Source organism: Ctenopharyngodon idella, chromosome 20 (assembly GCF_019924925.1).
Source record: "Ctenopharyngodon idella isolate HZGC_01 chromosome 20, HZGC01, whole genome shotgun sequence".
In the NCBI taxonomy this organism is placed as follows: Eukaryota; Metazoa; Chordata; class Actinopteri; order Cypriniformes; family Xenocyprididae; genus Ctenopharyngodon; species Ctenopharyngodon idella.
This window is the reverse complement of record NC_067239.1, coordinates 17,666,983-17,684,413: the sequence shown is the minus strand read 5'-3', so window position 1 is coordinate 17,684,413 and position 17,431 is coordinate 17,666,983. Positions and strand designations below refer to the sequence as shown.

The 17,431-nt window shown below is 37.3% G+C and overlaps 2 protein-coding genes across 3 annotated transcripts in view; one reads left to right on the top strand and one right to left on the bottom strand.

Moving 5' to 3' along the window:
- The window catches only part of syne1a (spectrin repeat containing, nuclear envelope 1a), a 148,535-nt gene extending 142,206 nt beyond the window's left edge, over positions 1 to 6,329 (bottom strand). The window contains exon 1 of the mRNA XM_051874201.1: positions 6,299 to 6,329. Within this exon, the coding sequence (XP_051730161.1) occupies positions 6,299 to 6,314 (16 nt within the window). The 5' untranslated portion in view covers positions 6,315 to 6,329. The remainder of the gene's footprint in view (positions 1 to 6,298) is intronic.
- Positions 6,330 to 10,781: 4,452 nt separating this feature from the next.
- Positions 10,782 to 16,728, top strand: myct1a (myc target 1a). Of its 2 annotated transcripts, none has more exons than XM_051875437.1 (2): positions 10,782 to 11,170; positions 15,560 to 16,728. In XM_051875437.1, exons 1-2 carry the CDS (start codon positions 11,116 to 11,118, stop codon positions 16,144 to 16,146), a joined length of 642 nt encoding a protein of 213 aa, XP_051731397.1. In that variant the 5' UTR covers positions 10,782 to 11,115; the 3' UTR covers positions 16,147 to 16,728. The 2 variants fall into 2 exon arrangements, with proteins under 2 accessions (XP_051731397.1, XP_051731398.1); XM_051875438.1 differs by lacking the exon at positions 10,782 to 11,170 and adding an exon at positions 12,981 to 15,107.
- Positions 16,729 to 17,431: the final 703 nt, after the last annotated feature.

Sequence of the window (17,431 nt, the reverse complement as noted above, 5' to 3'; positions counted from 1 at the left end):
TCAAACAAAGAGACAAGAAACAGGTGCAGAAGAGTGAGACACATTCCCCAGGTGTTTGTGTGGCTTATTTGTGGCTCACAACCAGACTGTAGGTGGAGAAGTGGTCTTATGACGCCTACACGATGACCACTGAAAAACACTCAAATATAGGACATATTCAGAGAATAGGCGTTTCTGTCTGGATAACAAGAGATAATAAATAGCAAAATTCCTCAGCATATGGAAAGATTTTTAGCCTGGGAGGGCTTCAAAGCAGACTTGCCGTTTTCTGCCATATGGTGCCACTAATTGCTGCTTTTTTTAACAACCTGCCACTGTTTGGATGTGAGTTACTGTACCCAAAAAAAGAGGACAAAGGAAGAAACATGGCATAGACATTGTTTGTGCCTGCTATGGTTACACATGAGCTCATTCAAATTTAAGTACATAAAAATGTCTAAATGTTTTACAATTTATCATAGAACATAAATAACAGTAATTTATATAAATGAACTGAATTTATAAATAATTGATTACATTAATTATAAATAAATAACTAATATAAATGTTATTATAAAACGGTTAGTTCCTGTCCTTGATTCTGATTGGTCAATAGCTGTGTTTTATTCACGATAAAATACACCTATGACCGCTTCACCCAACGGTTCTGTGTATCACTACACAACACCCTTAGCAACCACTCTTAGCAACGTAAACTATGTTCTCAATTGATATTGTTCATTGAAGCTTAGGCTACTGTATTATGTAGAAGAGTACTGTGAGAAAGAGATCGAGTGAGCGAGTTTATTACTTGCATTCAGATTTATAATTTTCCTTCAGGTCAGTCCTATGTTCGTAATAAAAAATCTGTTTAAATGTCCAATGTATTATCTTGTCCTTTTAACAGTTAAGTGGTTTTCCTGTGACTGACAGCGCTAGTCAAAGCATTGAGTCTTGTTCCATGTTCACAACAATTCACTCTTTTAAATGTAAAAGTCTTCGCTACTGACACACTCATAAAGACAGTCTTTGCCGCCATCTAATGGCGTAATAATATAACTTCTGTTGCTGTTCACGGTCAGGGACTATTTTTTCCGGCGGAAGGAAGGCTTTTAGAAAAAGTTTACTTCATGAAAGTTGCATTGATACATATTTTTGGCTTTAATATTTGTATTGTGTGGTAACTTTTATAAAAGCAATAAGGTACTCGAGGCTAGTGCTGTATCGTGAATAAGTCTGTGACATTCACAGTCTCGAGTACCTTACTGCTTATATATAGCGCTCTCTCTCTCTCTCTATATATCTCTATAACTCTCTCTCTCATCATATTATATATATATATATATATATATATATATATATATATATATATATATATATATATATATATATATATATATATATATATATATATATATATATATATATATATATATATATATATATAGATATATAGATAGATAGATAGATGGATAGATAGATAGATAGATAGTCTGTTTTATCACCTTCTTTGTCAGCATGCCCTAATCTAACTAAATTCATGCCATGCCATAATCAACAGGAATAAACAAAATCTCAAGGATATTTAATGTGGCCTGTGTAAGCATTCAGTGCCTGCGTGCTCTCCCATTAGGAAAACAGGTGCTCATTAGCAAAACTTCCCTTTTGTTTTCAGAAATAAAACAGGAAATTTAAACGATGCTTTAAAATGTTTTGATCCCAATGAATATTGCCACTGATGAGCTCTTTGTTTAAGGCAGGAAGGGAAGCTCTCTCTGCCACACTTGCACACACAGAAATGGTAATCTGATCAAAGCAGGGGATCACATTGGTCTGATTAGCAACTCTAATCTGCTCACTCGGGAGGAGAGAGAAAACTCAAGTGCAAAATGAACATTGAATGATATATTTATGCACTAATATTAGACAAAAATGGTTTAAAAAAAGAAAAAAAAATTCTTCCACCTCTTTGGCACGACTTTAGACACACCCAATATAGCTGATGTCTTACTATTATTTCAAATACTTCCAGTATTTAAGTATGATAATTATATGATTGACTGTACTCTAAAATGCATAATACAGCTACTTCTGAGAGGTGAACATTTTTTAGTATCATGTTAGTAGTAGTAGTATCATGATGTGAAAGCTCTACTACTGTTGTTTCATATTAAGCATGAGCGCATGCGCATACACATAAGCATGTCATTATGGCTGTTTCTCCTGCTCTGCCTTAATTTTGCAACCAATGAGGCGTGAGAAAGCAATGGCATGCTGAATAACATACTTAGCATCACATGATTCATTCTCCCCACAAGCATCTTTACACACCATCAATCTGGCCTGACACTCAACACACTGCTCTACTTCTGGTTTCTAGGGCGACCAAAGCCCAAGCCTCCAACATGTTACCTACAGAACATAATAGTGTGTGTCTGTGCAACAGTTTAAACTGCAGATGATCGTATCATGATCATAGTCAGAGGTACAGAAATGTATCAGTCTTTTTACACTGAATATGAAGGTGAAGACCACCATATTATGTTGGCCTAGTACATAAGTGGGTGAAATATTATGCATAATGTGGTAGTTTGTCTCTTAGAGTTCTGCATCTTAGGAACAGAGAGTTCTTGAAGGAACAGTTCTCCCAAAAAAATAATTCAAAATATTAATAAATACTATAGTATATAAATAATACTAAAATAACACTGAACTAGCAGGGATGCACCGAAATTTTTCTGCCGTTTTTTTTACGTTTCGGGCGGAATGGTTTTGGAGGGACGAAATCAGTGACTGAAACGTTTAATTAGCGCTTCTCTGATGGTGATGGTGAACGCTGAACACAGTCAACGTTTTGACTGTGTTCAGCGTCTATTTTGTGCACACAACGTGGATAGGCTACATAGGCTACAACATGTCAGCTGTGTGGACACTAGCTCTGTATTGACAATATTAATTTCTCGATTTTAATCAGTAATGATATGGTTTCTTAAATCTAAAATTTTTTAGTCTGTGCTACTGTTGATGCAGTGTGAAGAAAACTTCACTAAACTAGGGCCCTAAGATTTCCGCGATGCAGAAAACGCGGACAGAATCGCGGAATCCAGTCATAAAAACGGAATATAGTATATAACGCGGAATGTCACGGAATTTGTCAAATTTTTGAATAATGAATAAAAAGCAGGTCAGTACACTTAAATTAAATCGCGATATAGACAAGTGTCCGTGAATATTAAACCCCAAATAGACTAACATTAAATATGAATCCTGCATGTCTGTGTGTCTCTGAAATGAATGACGCGGAAATGAACAGTAAAGCTCTGTTGTGCAGCACATTGTTTGACAAAAAAAGTTTAATTTCATGATTAAAAGAAATTTAATGGTATGCGTTCATTTGATTGCTGGAAAAATTAAAATACGGAACAGAATTTCTGAGAAAAAAAAAAATTCATAAAAACACTTTTTAATTAATAAATTTTGTTGTTTTTAAGAATTAAATTAATTAGACATGCTTTTTGATTACTAAAATTTAATTTAACCATTAAAATGGAGTCCAAAAAATAAATAAACTGAAAAAACGGAATCCAGAAAAGTCTGTCATTTTTTCTGTGAAACAAAAGTTAAATGTGTCTAGAATAGTTATCCTAGTTTTCAGTGACAATGACATTCATTATAAACCAAGCGTGAAAAATGTCCAGCGTTTTCATGTTATAAAGATTTTTAGCAAAAATTAAATTTGTACCAACTCTCTGACAAAGCAATTTGCTTTATACATTTACAGCAAATTCAGAGTACACGAAGTTTTAGCTTAAAATAAAAACAAGCAAAATTAACAGTAGATAAATATGAATATTTGTTAATGAGCCACACTGAAAATCAGCCTATTTAAAAAAAAATATTGTTAGCTGATGCTAACTGGCTAGCTGATGCTAACTTGAAGTCATTTTTAAATATAAAGTCCAATTATTTTATTCACCACCTAGTTAGATTACATTTGAAGGAAAAACAAAGGATGTAATGTTCAGAACATGGTAACTACAGTAATTATGATTGTGAAAAGCGATGCCCTCTGGGGGCGGTTTACCCCAAGTGGCTGGGGGTGTTTTACCCCACAGACTAAGTTTGAAAAAAAATTATGTCATTCTGAAAATATAATTATATTTTCCTTAAATATAATTATAATATGTACTCCCTAACTGCACGCCTTACTATTCTCATCATATATAACTGTGATGTTCTGCAAAACAACAAGCTTTAAAACACTTTTTTTTTATTACTGCTGAAAATTATATCACTTACCGTGAAATCTATTTTCTCTCAGTTACGTCGCCAGTGTAAGCTTCACAGTGAATACTTCTACATCACTCTTGTCAACTTAGTCCATAGCAACAACAAAAATTTATCTTGACTTTATCTAGTGGTTATTTTGGGAAAAACAGTAGGGGGCGTTTTCCCCTCCACTCTACCCTACCAGTTACATCACAAAATAAACATGGATGAACACCAGAAGGTATGTTGAAAGATACATTACAACTTACTGAAATGAATCCTCATTTAATCACTCAATCAGTGTTTCAACCTGAGAAAAATAAAATGTAAAATAAAACAGCTTGCTAAACCATCAGCATGTGCTAATTTTGCAGAGTAATCCTAACCATATACCTAGCCTAAAACTTACCCTACCATAAGTTATCCCTAAAATCAGAAGGAAGTGGTGAATAACACTGATGTAGAAGCACCTAACCCTGGCTGTAAGCCTAACTTGACAAACTGTAAACTTGTCCCTCAAATCTGATTAGCTGATTGGAATGTTGTTCCAGGTTCAACAAAGATTTTGATCCAGGAACATGTTGTACTTAGTGAAATCAGGTTCTGCATATAATCACTTAACCTTATGTTCACTAAACTGTTAAGCTATTCAATGTCCATAAACTCATTATTTTGGCTCTTCTCTTTAAATATATGCACTGTATTACATATTCATTATATTTTTACCTAACCTGTTAGTGATGTCTTCATTATTTAATGTATGTTGAATAAACCTACCATGAAAGCAAGTTATTACAGTTTATTGTCATTTAAATGTTTATATTTCACCAACAAACTGGAGTAGAAACAATTCCGTTATTAAAAAGTTTATATAAAACTGCCTTATGTGCAATTTAAAACTCAGTTTTAGCTATATGAGTGTTGATTATTAACTAAGTTTGATCAATTAATTGATTTTTTATTATCTATTTTCAGTTTAGGCCCAGAATTTTCATTAAGGTGCATTCCTACACTAAACCATTTAGTTCAGTTTTGTGAACCAGATCAATCGATTCATTGAAAGATCGACTCAAACCAATTTGATCATGAATCAGGATCAGGAATTTGGATACTTTTATGATACTTATAAAGTGCTTTTGTAGATTAAAAATCTCCAGTCCCTGTTTATTGTATAACAACATGAGGGTGAGTAAACAATAATATTTGGGGAAAAAAAAAAATGAACTATTACTTAAAAATGCTTATTACAATTACCTAACTCTATGAAGACGAGCAATGCTAAAAGAGCCTTTCATAATTTACTTTAGAGGTGACACACTGTACTGTACCTTGTTTATTGCACAACTACACACATCCAGAGTCAGCTCTTCTGCTCTTAAACCCTCTCTTTCTTCATTCCTGCTGTCTCTCTGGGCAATCCTTCATCCTAATCTCATTTCTCCATTCATTCACTCTCTCTTCTCTACCTCTGATTCAATCGTAAAAGTAGTCCACACAAAGGGCACACAAGCACTACAATCCAGGTCAATGAGAAAATTGCCAAAGATGCTCTAATACACCAGTTTTCAGTGCTTAATGTAAAGAGCATCTATACTTTTAAACCATTTAAACTTCTGAAAAAAAAATGGGATTGTCTAACTGAATGTGTATCCACATGAACACAAACAATCTCTCCTCAAGTGCCAGGACAGAAATTCTCCCAAAGGACGATTTTGCAACAGGAGACGTCATAAGCACCGCAAAGCATCAATTGGAAACCAACCGTAAACTTTGCATGTGTCTCTGACAATCCTGGGAATTGCATCACATGCCTCACAACACACAGCTGCAGAGAGACGTACTGAACCCGGACAGCCAAATAACACTAGCAGAGACATCTTATATTGATTCATAGGTGCATTCATCAAACAAAACATGCTAAAACATCAAAACCCAAATTAGAATCCATTCAAGTTATTCAAAAGTAATTTCAGCCTTAAATACGTATATGCTGTGTCATCCTACACAGTGGCGAGGTCACCTTTAAGAGAAAGCATGCGTAAGCACTTACCCTGCAGCCTCTGCATCTCATTGGCAATCTCCCTGTCTGAACGACCATAGCGCTGAGCAGATGCCATTCCACTGATTCGAAGTCAGTGGTGCTGATACAGGTCAGTGGATGCGACTCCACCCGAGACTTCTCCAATGATCTAGGATCAGCTGGATCAACTCTATATGAAATGTTTTTAAATCAGTGCATGCCATGCAAACATACGGTTTCTTTCCTCCCTTTGAAGTTCTGTGCTTTCTGCAGGAAGCATCCTCTTCCCTTTAGACTCTCGCTCTCTTTCTGCCTCTCAGACTCTACTCTGGCATCAGCATTAGATTTCACTGCCACCTGGTGTCCAATCAGAGTGCAGATCTCGAGTGCAGTCTGTTGACCAATAATGAGGGCCGAATCGAGTCCTGTGTGTGAGTGTGTTACTTTAGCAATACCAGACAACATTACATTAAGTGATTCAATTAAGATGCGTTACATGTCTGAGCTTCTGCCCATGGAAAACGAAAAAAAGATGCTGGAATATGGCATCTCAAGCATAGGACTCCATTAAGTGAAATTCGAGAGGGGCGGAAAAAAACTCCCATACCAGAGACACACTGTTATGCTTTTCACTTTCATTACCAATTCAATCACACACATGCATGTTATAGGAAAAAAGCAAAGTAAAAATTCCTGACTGGAGCATTAAGCTCAGGATTCAGAGACTGCTCTGCTGAGTCTGCTGGTTTTCAAACAGCAGTGCTTAGCAATGACCTCTAAGCGGTCACTGCAAATGGATGTGAGAGAGAGAGAGAGAGAGAGAGCACAGCAAAGAAGTTACTGACATGAGTCCTTGTGCGCAGAGGATCTTATGTCAATCACATTCACTCACATTCTCCAAGGAGCCACCATTAAGCTTCTGTAGCCTCCATCAAACTGCTCAGAACCACATTTGCAACATTGTGCTCAATGTTTTCCTGGGAATAGATAATAAAGAAAGAGAGATTAACATTGACGAGCAAATAAACAAACCAATAAGCAAACAAGATCAAGAATAGTGATGTCCAGGGATTTATATGAAATGCAAATCAGATAAAAATCAGAGTTTAGCCTGAAATGAAGATTAGCTGCAACGTTCTCTAAAGAGTAACAGAGCCATCTGCTGTCCATCAAGAGAAGACGGATAGGATATAGGATAGGACAGGACAGGACAGGAGAGTTACAGCAGCCATAACTAATACAACACAATACAGTACTAAACAAAATATACAGAAAAAAAGAGATTAATGAAATATATTATACAATGTAACTGTAATGATGGGCCAACAGCGTGAGGATCCATTTGCAGTTTCTTTATTGTAACAACAAAGCACAAAGCAGACAAGGGCAAGACAGTAGCGTAAACAGGGGCAGGCTTAGGTCGAGACAGGCGGCAGAGATTCAGGGTCTTACAACAGGCAGAGTTCAGGGCAGGCGGCAGGCAAACACAATCCAGGAAACAAGCAAGGTTCAGGGCAGGCGGCAGAGGTTCACAGGAGATAAACAGTCCAAACAATAACGGGGTAACAGTCCACAAGAAAACGCTCAGTAGTGATCACCGGGGCAAATCAAGACTTCGCAGTACATGGATGCGTGTGTGCGTCTTAAATAGTGTGAGTGTGATGCAGTGCAGGTGTGCGCAATCAGTCCCAGGAATGAGGGCCTATGGGTAATGTAGTCCAGAGGGAAGTAGCTCAAAACTCAGGTGATGGCTCCCTCCGGCGGCCGGGAGGAAGAGCCGCGGGAGCCGTATTCATGACAGTAACAAATAGACAACATGTGCAACGAGATTTTTAAGTAGACTATGTTTAGGATGGAATAAGGAGTTTGGTTTTCATTTCTGATACATTTTGAATGACTTCAGTCAAAGCCTTACAATAACATTTATTTTTGTTTTATTATATTCATGAATATATATATACAATACAATACTAAAAATATAGTGAGAGAAATAAACTAATGAAATATATTATACAATGTGCAAAAAAATAGATACTGTACATGTTAAGTCACCTTTTTTATATAGCGCTTTTTACAATGCAGACAACGTTGGGGGTAACGTATTACAAGCAACTTAAGTTACGTAATCAGATTACTTTTTTGTAACGCATTATCTTTTCAATTTACAACAAAATATCCAAGTTACTTTTCCATATAAGTAACGCAAGTTATATTTTCACATTTATTGACTGACAGCTCTCCTGTCCCCATTTTGAGAGAAATAAAGTGCAGAGGTGTTGTGTGCGCTGTGTGACATGATGGTTATTATAATTCTAGACTAAATGTGAACATGCATTTACTCATCTCACGTGCACGAAAACATTCAGTTTTCCTCAAAATGAATAAAAACAGTGAAATTACAATCTCAGAATTTTATGCAAACCTGTAATAATTAACTATATTAAATTATACAGATATACTTTATGTATTTAATCTCACTTTATTAACCAATGTCTGCTGCTGACATTTAATGATCTAATTCAACCATACTAACAAGATAAAATTACTTTATATTAGATTTAGAAATAAGATTGCTTAACTTCCTTCTCCTGTATCCTATTCTTCTTTCAGCCAGAATGGCAGCACAGCTGAAAGATTTGTTTGAGCTGCGCCCTCTACTGTACAGGCGTAAATATGCATTTCCTTCAGCCTGAGACTTATTCATTTCACTTTTAGCCTTAAAGAGCCTTGTCATTTGCCAAAAATAGAACTTTTTTTGTTGTTATTAAAAAATAAACAAGCAAGCCCAGCCCACGTGAGAAAAAGTAATGCAAAAGTAATGTAACGCATTACTTTTCATAAAAAGTAACTAAGTAACGCAATTAGTTACTTTTTTAGGAAGTAACGCAATATTGTAATGCATTACTTTTAAAAGTACCTTTCCCCAAAACTGAGCGCAGATTGTTTCAAAGCAGCTTTACAATGATAACAGGAAAGAAATGCAACAAAGTTTGTTTTGGCTGTACAGCAGCTCTAGAAGAAAAACCGATTCACCGCCCAGCCCATGTAAGCTCAGTGTCAAGTTCAAGTATTATCAGTAATATTGTTGAATATCAAGTGTCCCCAACTAAGCAAACCAGAGGTGACAGTGGCAAGGGACCCAAAATCCTTCAGGTGACACAATGGAGAAAAAACAGACTCAGTCAGGGGGGGATTGTTCTTCTACAACAATATAAAGAAAGAGTTTTACAAATATTATACCAAATGGTTTGTGTATTATAGACAATTTCTTAGGATGAAATAAGAAAATGGCTTTTATTTCTGATATATTATGAATGACTTTATAAAAGCCTACAATAAAGTTTATTTTATTTTATTTTTTTGAATATTTATAAATGTATTTTTTTAAAGAAAGATTTCAGGTTAAATAATAAATGTCTTTAATTGCAAAACAAAACAAAAAAAATCAAAATTCAAAAATAAATAAATAAACTCTCTCATAAATGACAGGCCAAGAGGTCACAAACATGAATTAGCCATGTTCTTGGGGGCTTTTTAATCCAAAAAGCGGCTGAAAATGAAGTCTAATGTATACTTCAGAACATTGTATGGCAACAGCTGATATCTGCACTCCATGGCGCAAAGCAACAATGAGAGGAAATGTCAGTATAGGGCCTGTCCTGTTCCTCCCAGACCAGCAGCTCTGTCCTAAAACCCTATGCTATCTACTGTTCTTAATCACTAACCTCCAGATACCCTTAATAAACTCTATGAAAGGAAAGCACACTGAGGTGAAAGTGGTCTGGTTTGGGGCAAAATCTTGCTTTTTCTGCAGGGATCTTATCAGGATTTTTGTTTTTGCAAAAGCTAGCCTAGCCAGGATAACCCAGCACAAAGCTGGCACTCTACACGGAAAATCTGAAGCACTGTGATGACCAGCAAGACTACAGCAGACAAAGTGGAACAGTTAAAGCTCAAAAATTTTGGAAATTGTGTTATGAAATCTTTTGTTATTAAATAATAGAAAAAAGCTAGGGTTTCATCTGTTTGGTTTTGATTTTATCCTGTGCTTTTTGAATGGCCATATTAAAATAATAAAAAACAAACAATTTAATTAAATGAAATAATTTTTTCATGCTATTTTTATACTGTATTGCATATTATTATTAAATTATCTTATAGATACAACTGTTTAAAGTTATTAGATAGACAGACAGACAGACGGACAGACCGATAGATAGACTGATAGATAGATAGATAGATAGATAGATAGATAGATAGATAGATAGATAGATAGAGATAAAATGAAGTGTGTATCTCTATTAAACTGCAAACTGGCAAAATGCCATCAGTGGTGACACAAAGGTACAGCTGTCATTGCTCATGCAAAGTGGCTGGAATAGAAAGGAAAATAGGGCAGAGTATAATATGATGAATTTTGGCCAAAGGAAAGGAAAAATGACAGGAGGAGAAATGAATTTCACACACACCTTGAATCTCCTCCCCTCTGTACACTCCTCCCTTTCCTCTCCATCCCACAGGAACCCTGGTCTGTGGAGATAAGAAGGCCTGCTGCTAATTTTAAGCAGGAAAGGCAGGAAATGTGAAGTGAAGACTTTGCTTTTCCACAAACAACAGAGTAGAGACCCTGGCCTTGGAGAGGATCCTGTGTACCACAGTGCTGCGCAGTCTGGGGCTGAAAAAAAGACACAGACAGAGAGAAAGAGAGAGAGGAAGGTCCCTGGAACTGGGGAGTTGGATAGACACAGAGAGGGACACAAGAAAAAGTTAAAAGAAAGAGTGAGAGGAAGAATTGGAGGGGAGAGACTGTGTCCCCTCTCGTCTCCCCTGTATATCTGGAGGGAGCTATGGCGGATAACAGCACTCATCCCATTGTGGACATACTGGAGTCCTTCGGATTGAGTAAGATATTTTATCATCTTTACAAACTTTATATAGGGTTCTCTTTCGCATACATGGAAATTACCTTACAATGCCACATTGTTTTTTCAGCTTTGTACTTCTTTAAAAAATCTGGAGAGAGTAGAAAATGCTGTGTTGAGTCTTTTAGGAGAACTCATTTTTCAACAGAAATGCAGACAGTTGTAACTAGCGGTAAAAGATATTGGCAAAAACAGTCCATAAAAAAACAACACCGCCAGTGTGCAGCCTTTTCCATTCTGTCTTTCCAAATGTCATTTCCAGATGATCCTTCACTTCGGACTGTGATTCTTTTCACCCAGGGAGAAAACTGCGTATAAATATCCATATTAGTTTACACACACAAGTCTCTAAAGAGTTTTTGATGTCATATTCTTATAATAACATGTAGAATAGTTATGTACTGTGGTTAAAAACGGCTATAATTTGTCTGGTTCATTCAAATATAACACTAAAAGAACATATGGCTCCAATCTATGAATAATTATATGCTTTTAAACCAGATTTTAATTTAAAAATTAAAATTTAAAGACTAAATTCACTGCAATGCTCAACTCAAAGCGTTGTCAGTTTCAAAAAACCTGTGCCAGATAAAAGTCCTGTGTGCTAATGATATTGGTATTTCACTAGACAATGGAATGCCATAACAGGAAGCTTACTAAAATGCAAACTATTTAATTCACTTAGCTGCAAAGAATAAGAAAACATTGGGCGTGACTTCTATTGTGGAATTTGGCCCCGCCCACTTTGAGTTGGATAGGCTCTCCTGACCTTCATCGACCAACTCATAATAGTTTCTCGCTAATGATGTCATGAGAGCATTCCGTCAACACTTCTTTAGCCATCCGAAATGAATAAGACCAATTGACCTTTCGTAAAGATCCGCCCCCATTAGTTACTGTTGCTTTGTCCGACAAGCCATGGCATTGTCATGCCACACAGAGTGAAAAATACATCGCGGAGCAAAGAGGACACTTACAACACGTCGACACACAAGACAAAGCAGGATACTTATGATATTAAACAAAGTCCCAGCTTTCAAATTGTGTAATTTTTTTAAAGAAATTCGGACAATAAAACCCGTTTTGTGGCTCTCTAATGTGTCGTGACATATTTCTGTAGCGCCTCAGCTCAAGCGGCTCGTGAACCGATCATCTCTTCCTACTAGTTAATTTATAGCATCAAATAAACATGAATGAACATGAGAGGGAATGTTGTTTCAAACGCGGAAAGAAGTTAGTACACACCATTTTTCAAATTCAAGTCCACCGAGGTTAAAGGGTTAGTTCACCCAAAAATGAAAATTCTGTAATTTATTACTCACGCTCATGCCGTCCCAGACCCGTAAGACCTTCATTAATCTTTGGAACACAAATTGAGATATTTTTGTTGAAATCCGATGGCTCCGTGAGGCCTGCATAGGGGGCATTGACATTTCCTCTCTCAATATCCATAAAGGTACTAAAAACATATTTAAATCAGTTAATGTGAGTACAGTGGTTCAATATTAATATTATAAAGCGACGACAATATTTTTGGTGCGCCAAAAAAAATAAAAAATAACGAATTATTTAGTGATGGCCGATTTCAAAACACTGCTTCAGGAAGCTTCAGAGCATAATGAATCAGCGTGTCGAATCCGCAGTTAGGAGCGCCAAAGTCACGTGATTTCAGCAGTTTGGCGGTTTGACACGCGATCCGAATCATGATTCTACACGCTGATTCATTACGCTCCGAATCTTCCTGAAGCAGTGTTTTGAAATCGGCCATCACTAAATAAGTCGTTATTTTGGGGGGTTTTTTTGGCTCACCAAAAATATTGTCGTCGCATTTATAAAGAATATCAATGGAACAGCAGCGAAGTGGTGCGCAAAAAACGCATTCTGTGTAAACGCACCTTAGGGCTGGAATTCACCATATGACTTTTAAAATCAGAACAGATTTTAAAACACAATGGCATCATACACTAAACGACTTCATCTTCACACATTACCTGACTTTTTAAGTAATTCTGAAAACAACATCAAATCACGCAGAAACGCGCGCCTCATTGTCAACTGCTGCGTCCAAAATCGCATAATGGGTGCTATATTTGGTTTCCTTCTCAAACGGAAGGCTGCGTCCTAGTAAGGCTGCATATTTTGGCTTGGCTGCCACATCACCAAATGCCAGTATGCCACCGAAGGCTGTCTCAATTTAAAGGATCCTTGGAAGGCAGTCCTTCATTCAGTTCATCAAGTGTATCCTTCGTGTGCTTCAATCACCCACAATCGTACACATTCCAGTTCAAGAAAAAAACAATGACGGAAAACGAGTCGGCACTGACTGAATTCATTATGAAATGTAAGACAAAAATAATGTTTTCGGAAATAAAGGCATAGATGTTATCTTTTGTTTTGGTGTAAATTAATCAATTAACACTAAACTGACAATAATGTGCTCCACTGGGAGACCACAGACGGTTGTCATTCACTGTATTGCATTAACAGAAAGCAACTAAATAGAACAATTTTAATAAAATTATGTTTCCAAAATTAAGTTTTAATAGTATTTTCCTGCCGTGACCGTGGGGGCAGGATGTGTGATGTAGCCTGCGGACCTAATAGACCGTCTCAGCGTTCAGTGCTGAGGAGGACTGGTCAACGAAGGACCCAGCCCTCCATTTGAGAAGAACCGTTAAAAAGTATGTTGTATGAATGAAATTTCTATATAGATCAGTGGATGTACTACATCCGCCATATTGTCATGTGACCTACGGCATCAGTTGCGTTGCTTTACTTCCATTCAGAAATCCTCTCCTGTGTCCTAATGGGATAGTAAATTGTCCATCGAATGCGCACTTCAGAATCTCGCCAGAAGTAGCCTAGTAGGCCATTCGGGTACTTTTTGCCTACTGTTTTATAAATACTGTGAATTCGACATAGGCCTACTACTCAGCTCACATACTGTTTTTCACGTACTTTATAGGGATATTCGCCACAGCATATGGTTTTTAAATTGGCTTAAAATATCAAACATGTCTGATATCCTCTGACTGGAAGGAATCATGTGAAGCAAAAAAAAAAAAACCAAAAAAAAAAAAAGAGAAGTATGTGCCCATCATACACTACGTGATTTTCTGTAAAGTCTGTCAACTCCGACTGCCCAAAACCTGCAGACTGGCTCGGACTATTGTCAACTAGCGTTGACTCGTCTAGACTGCAAATTGGACAAAAAAATCTTGCAAAAGTTGTGTAATGTATTCCAGCCTTTAGCAAACTCTGTCAAAACTGTAATAAAACTTTTGAGGCTACTGAAACATGTAATGCATTACAATATTGCGTTACTCCCTATTCACGACTTCACATTTACATATAATTAAGTACAGTAAGAGTTATGCATATTTGGCGTGCTGTCCGGGGGGAGGGCTCCGAGCTCGGAAATTTTGGCCCGAACCCAGAGTACTCCCCCGTTGAGATAGAAGTAGATAGAACTGAAGTGAGGAGAAGGGGTGGAGGAGGGATGCTGATGAACTGTCAGACAAACAGAGGTAAGTCTGCTGTATTTATACCTCTTGTCATGGTTGCATTGATTAACTGAATGCTCTCCACCTGAGCTAGTTAGGTTAATTATCTGCACCTGTCCTCCCGAACCTTGTTAATAAAACATCATTAAATGTAACTAATTGTGTTAGTTACTTTTTATGGAAAGTAATGCGTTACGTTATTTTTGCGTTACTTTTCTCATCTGGGCTGTTTGTTTGTTTTTATAACAACAGAAAAGTTCTATTTTTGGCAAATGTAAAGGCCATTTCACACCAAAAGTGAAATGAATAAGCCTCAGGCTGAAGGAAAATGCAAATTCATGCCTGTACAGTAGAGGGTGCAGCTCAAACAAACCTTTCAGCTGTGCTGCCATTCTAGAATACAGAGAATAGGAGGTAGGAGAAGAAGTAAATGAGAAAATGTATGCTTATATTTAGTCTAGAATAACCATCACGTTTACACAGTGCACAAAATGCCTCTGCACTTACTCCAGATTTCTCTCAACATGGGGACAGGAGAGGTGTCAGTCAATAAATGGGAAAACAAAGTAACTTGCATTACCTTATTTGAAAAAGTAACTCAGATATTTTGTTGTAAATTTAAAAGTAATGCATTACTTTACTAGTTACTTGAAAAAAGTAATCTGATTACGTAACTCGCTTTACTTGTATTGCGTTACCCCCGGTCGTTCACACCTCAAAAGCTGAAAAAGTCTCAAGAATTGGGCGTGTAAAGCTGTGGAAAAGTGGGAGTGTAGAGGGGGGAAGAGGGGAGACAACAACAACCTGTCACAAACATGTTTTTTTTTTTTTTTTTTTACCACTTTCATTTTCTCTCCTTTCTCCAGGGGATGTGATTTTGGCCTTCTGTCTTTCTATGGTTGTTGGTCTTCTGCTGGGAGCTCTGGTCTATATGATCTTGACCTGGATGTCTCGTCGACGGGCATCAGCCACCATCACGCGTGTACCTGTCCACCAGTCCCGCTCCACCACCCGTTCGTCCTCACCACGGTCTCGGCCAGGCTACAGTCGGCACAGCAGTGGCTTTGACCGACGCAGCAATAACAGTCTGGCCAGTGCTGCCTTCTCCTTCCATCGGCAAACCTCCTCCTCACCGATAGACTATGGTGACTCACCAGGCCGCAAATCGAGCTTCCGGGCCTCTACCTTTCATCCTCTTCTCCAGTGTAGCCAGATTGCTCGCGAGGCAGAGGAGGGTGCCCAGGGTAGCCTGCCACGGACCCCCACTCTTACTACCAGCCCTGGGGCAGCTGGATCAACCTGCACTGTCAGTTCCATGGTCACTCCACCTCGGGCTAGAAACCGACCGGATTCCTTTTGGGGCAACAGCAATCTAAGGGGCTTCCATGCTGGCCAGACTCCACCACCTGCCTATGAGAGCATCATACGAGCCTATCAGGAGACGACCACGTGAAGAAAGGGGACATGCTACAGTTATGGAGGAGGATACATGTATTAATAGACTTGGACTGGAAAATTGGACAATGGAAAGCAATATGGATATCCTACTACTTAAACTGACGTGGCCAGTTTTTTAAAATTTGTATGTGTTAATTTGTGTATAAGTGCATATTTCTGTTTGTTCATAAGTGTGCAAAGTCAATAAGAGTTATCAGAGTGTTTGAAAGAGAGAGTGAGATGAGTTTTTAGTTTCTACAGGTTAATTCAATAAAGTCAAAAGACTGTAAGGCCTATATGTTTGTGTAATGCAAAGAGAGAAAGATGAGCAAACGTGATGAAGAGAGACAGAGAGAAAGCAAGAGATATTAAAGGTCGCAATAAGCATGAGGACAAATCTCTGAGACCATGATCTCTTTTGCAAATTCCTAGACAGACAGTTATTGCAAACAGTAATTTAAAATAGTTTTGCACCAAACTCATTAAATTGTGTATTTATTGGTTTGTTTTCTGGGAACTCTAGTCTTTTGGAATCGTAAGTATTTCTCAACGCAACTGTACTCATAAAAATAAACAAGACACAGTGCATTTTGCAATAGCTTTTTGTCTAAAACATCTGCATGTTGTAACTGAAACAAATGCCTTTGTCTACATAGAAAGCACACTTTCTGAACTAATGGATAGTTCAGCCAAAAATGAAAATTCTGTCATCATTTATTCACCGTCATGTCACCATCGCTTTCTTTCTTCTGTAGAACACAAAAGAAGATATTCTGAACAATGTTTTACCCTCTCCACGCAATGGAGTCTATGGGGTCCAGTGTTTTTTGAACCCCGGTGTTCTTCAAAATATCTTTTTTTTGTTCCACAGAAGAAAGAAAGTTTTACAGGTTTGAAACAACATACATTTTCATTTTTGGGTGAACTATCCTTTTAATGTGTCCGTTTTAGAGTGTTAAACATGTCCATGATCTTTCCATTAAAACCGTTACTAAGGAATGAACAGAACAAGGACAAAACAACACAATGTAAGGTGTTTTCAAGAGGGTTTAGAGCACACACATCCTGGAAGTGACCTGGCATCCTTGAAGTGACCATGGGTGAGTGGATTTCCCTGACAAGAGGAAGGAATTGTCTCAACAGGTTTAAATGTATGCTAACGATAAATCAAGATTTAAAAAAAAAAAAAAAAAAAAAAAAAAAACCTTTGTGGTCTGGTTTAGACTTTGTGGCCTGTTTTAGAAAATCAGTTCTTAATACTCTTAAATAAAAATTTATATTCAATCATTTAGTCATTAATC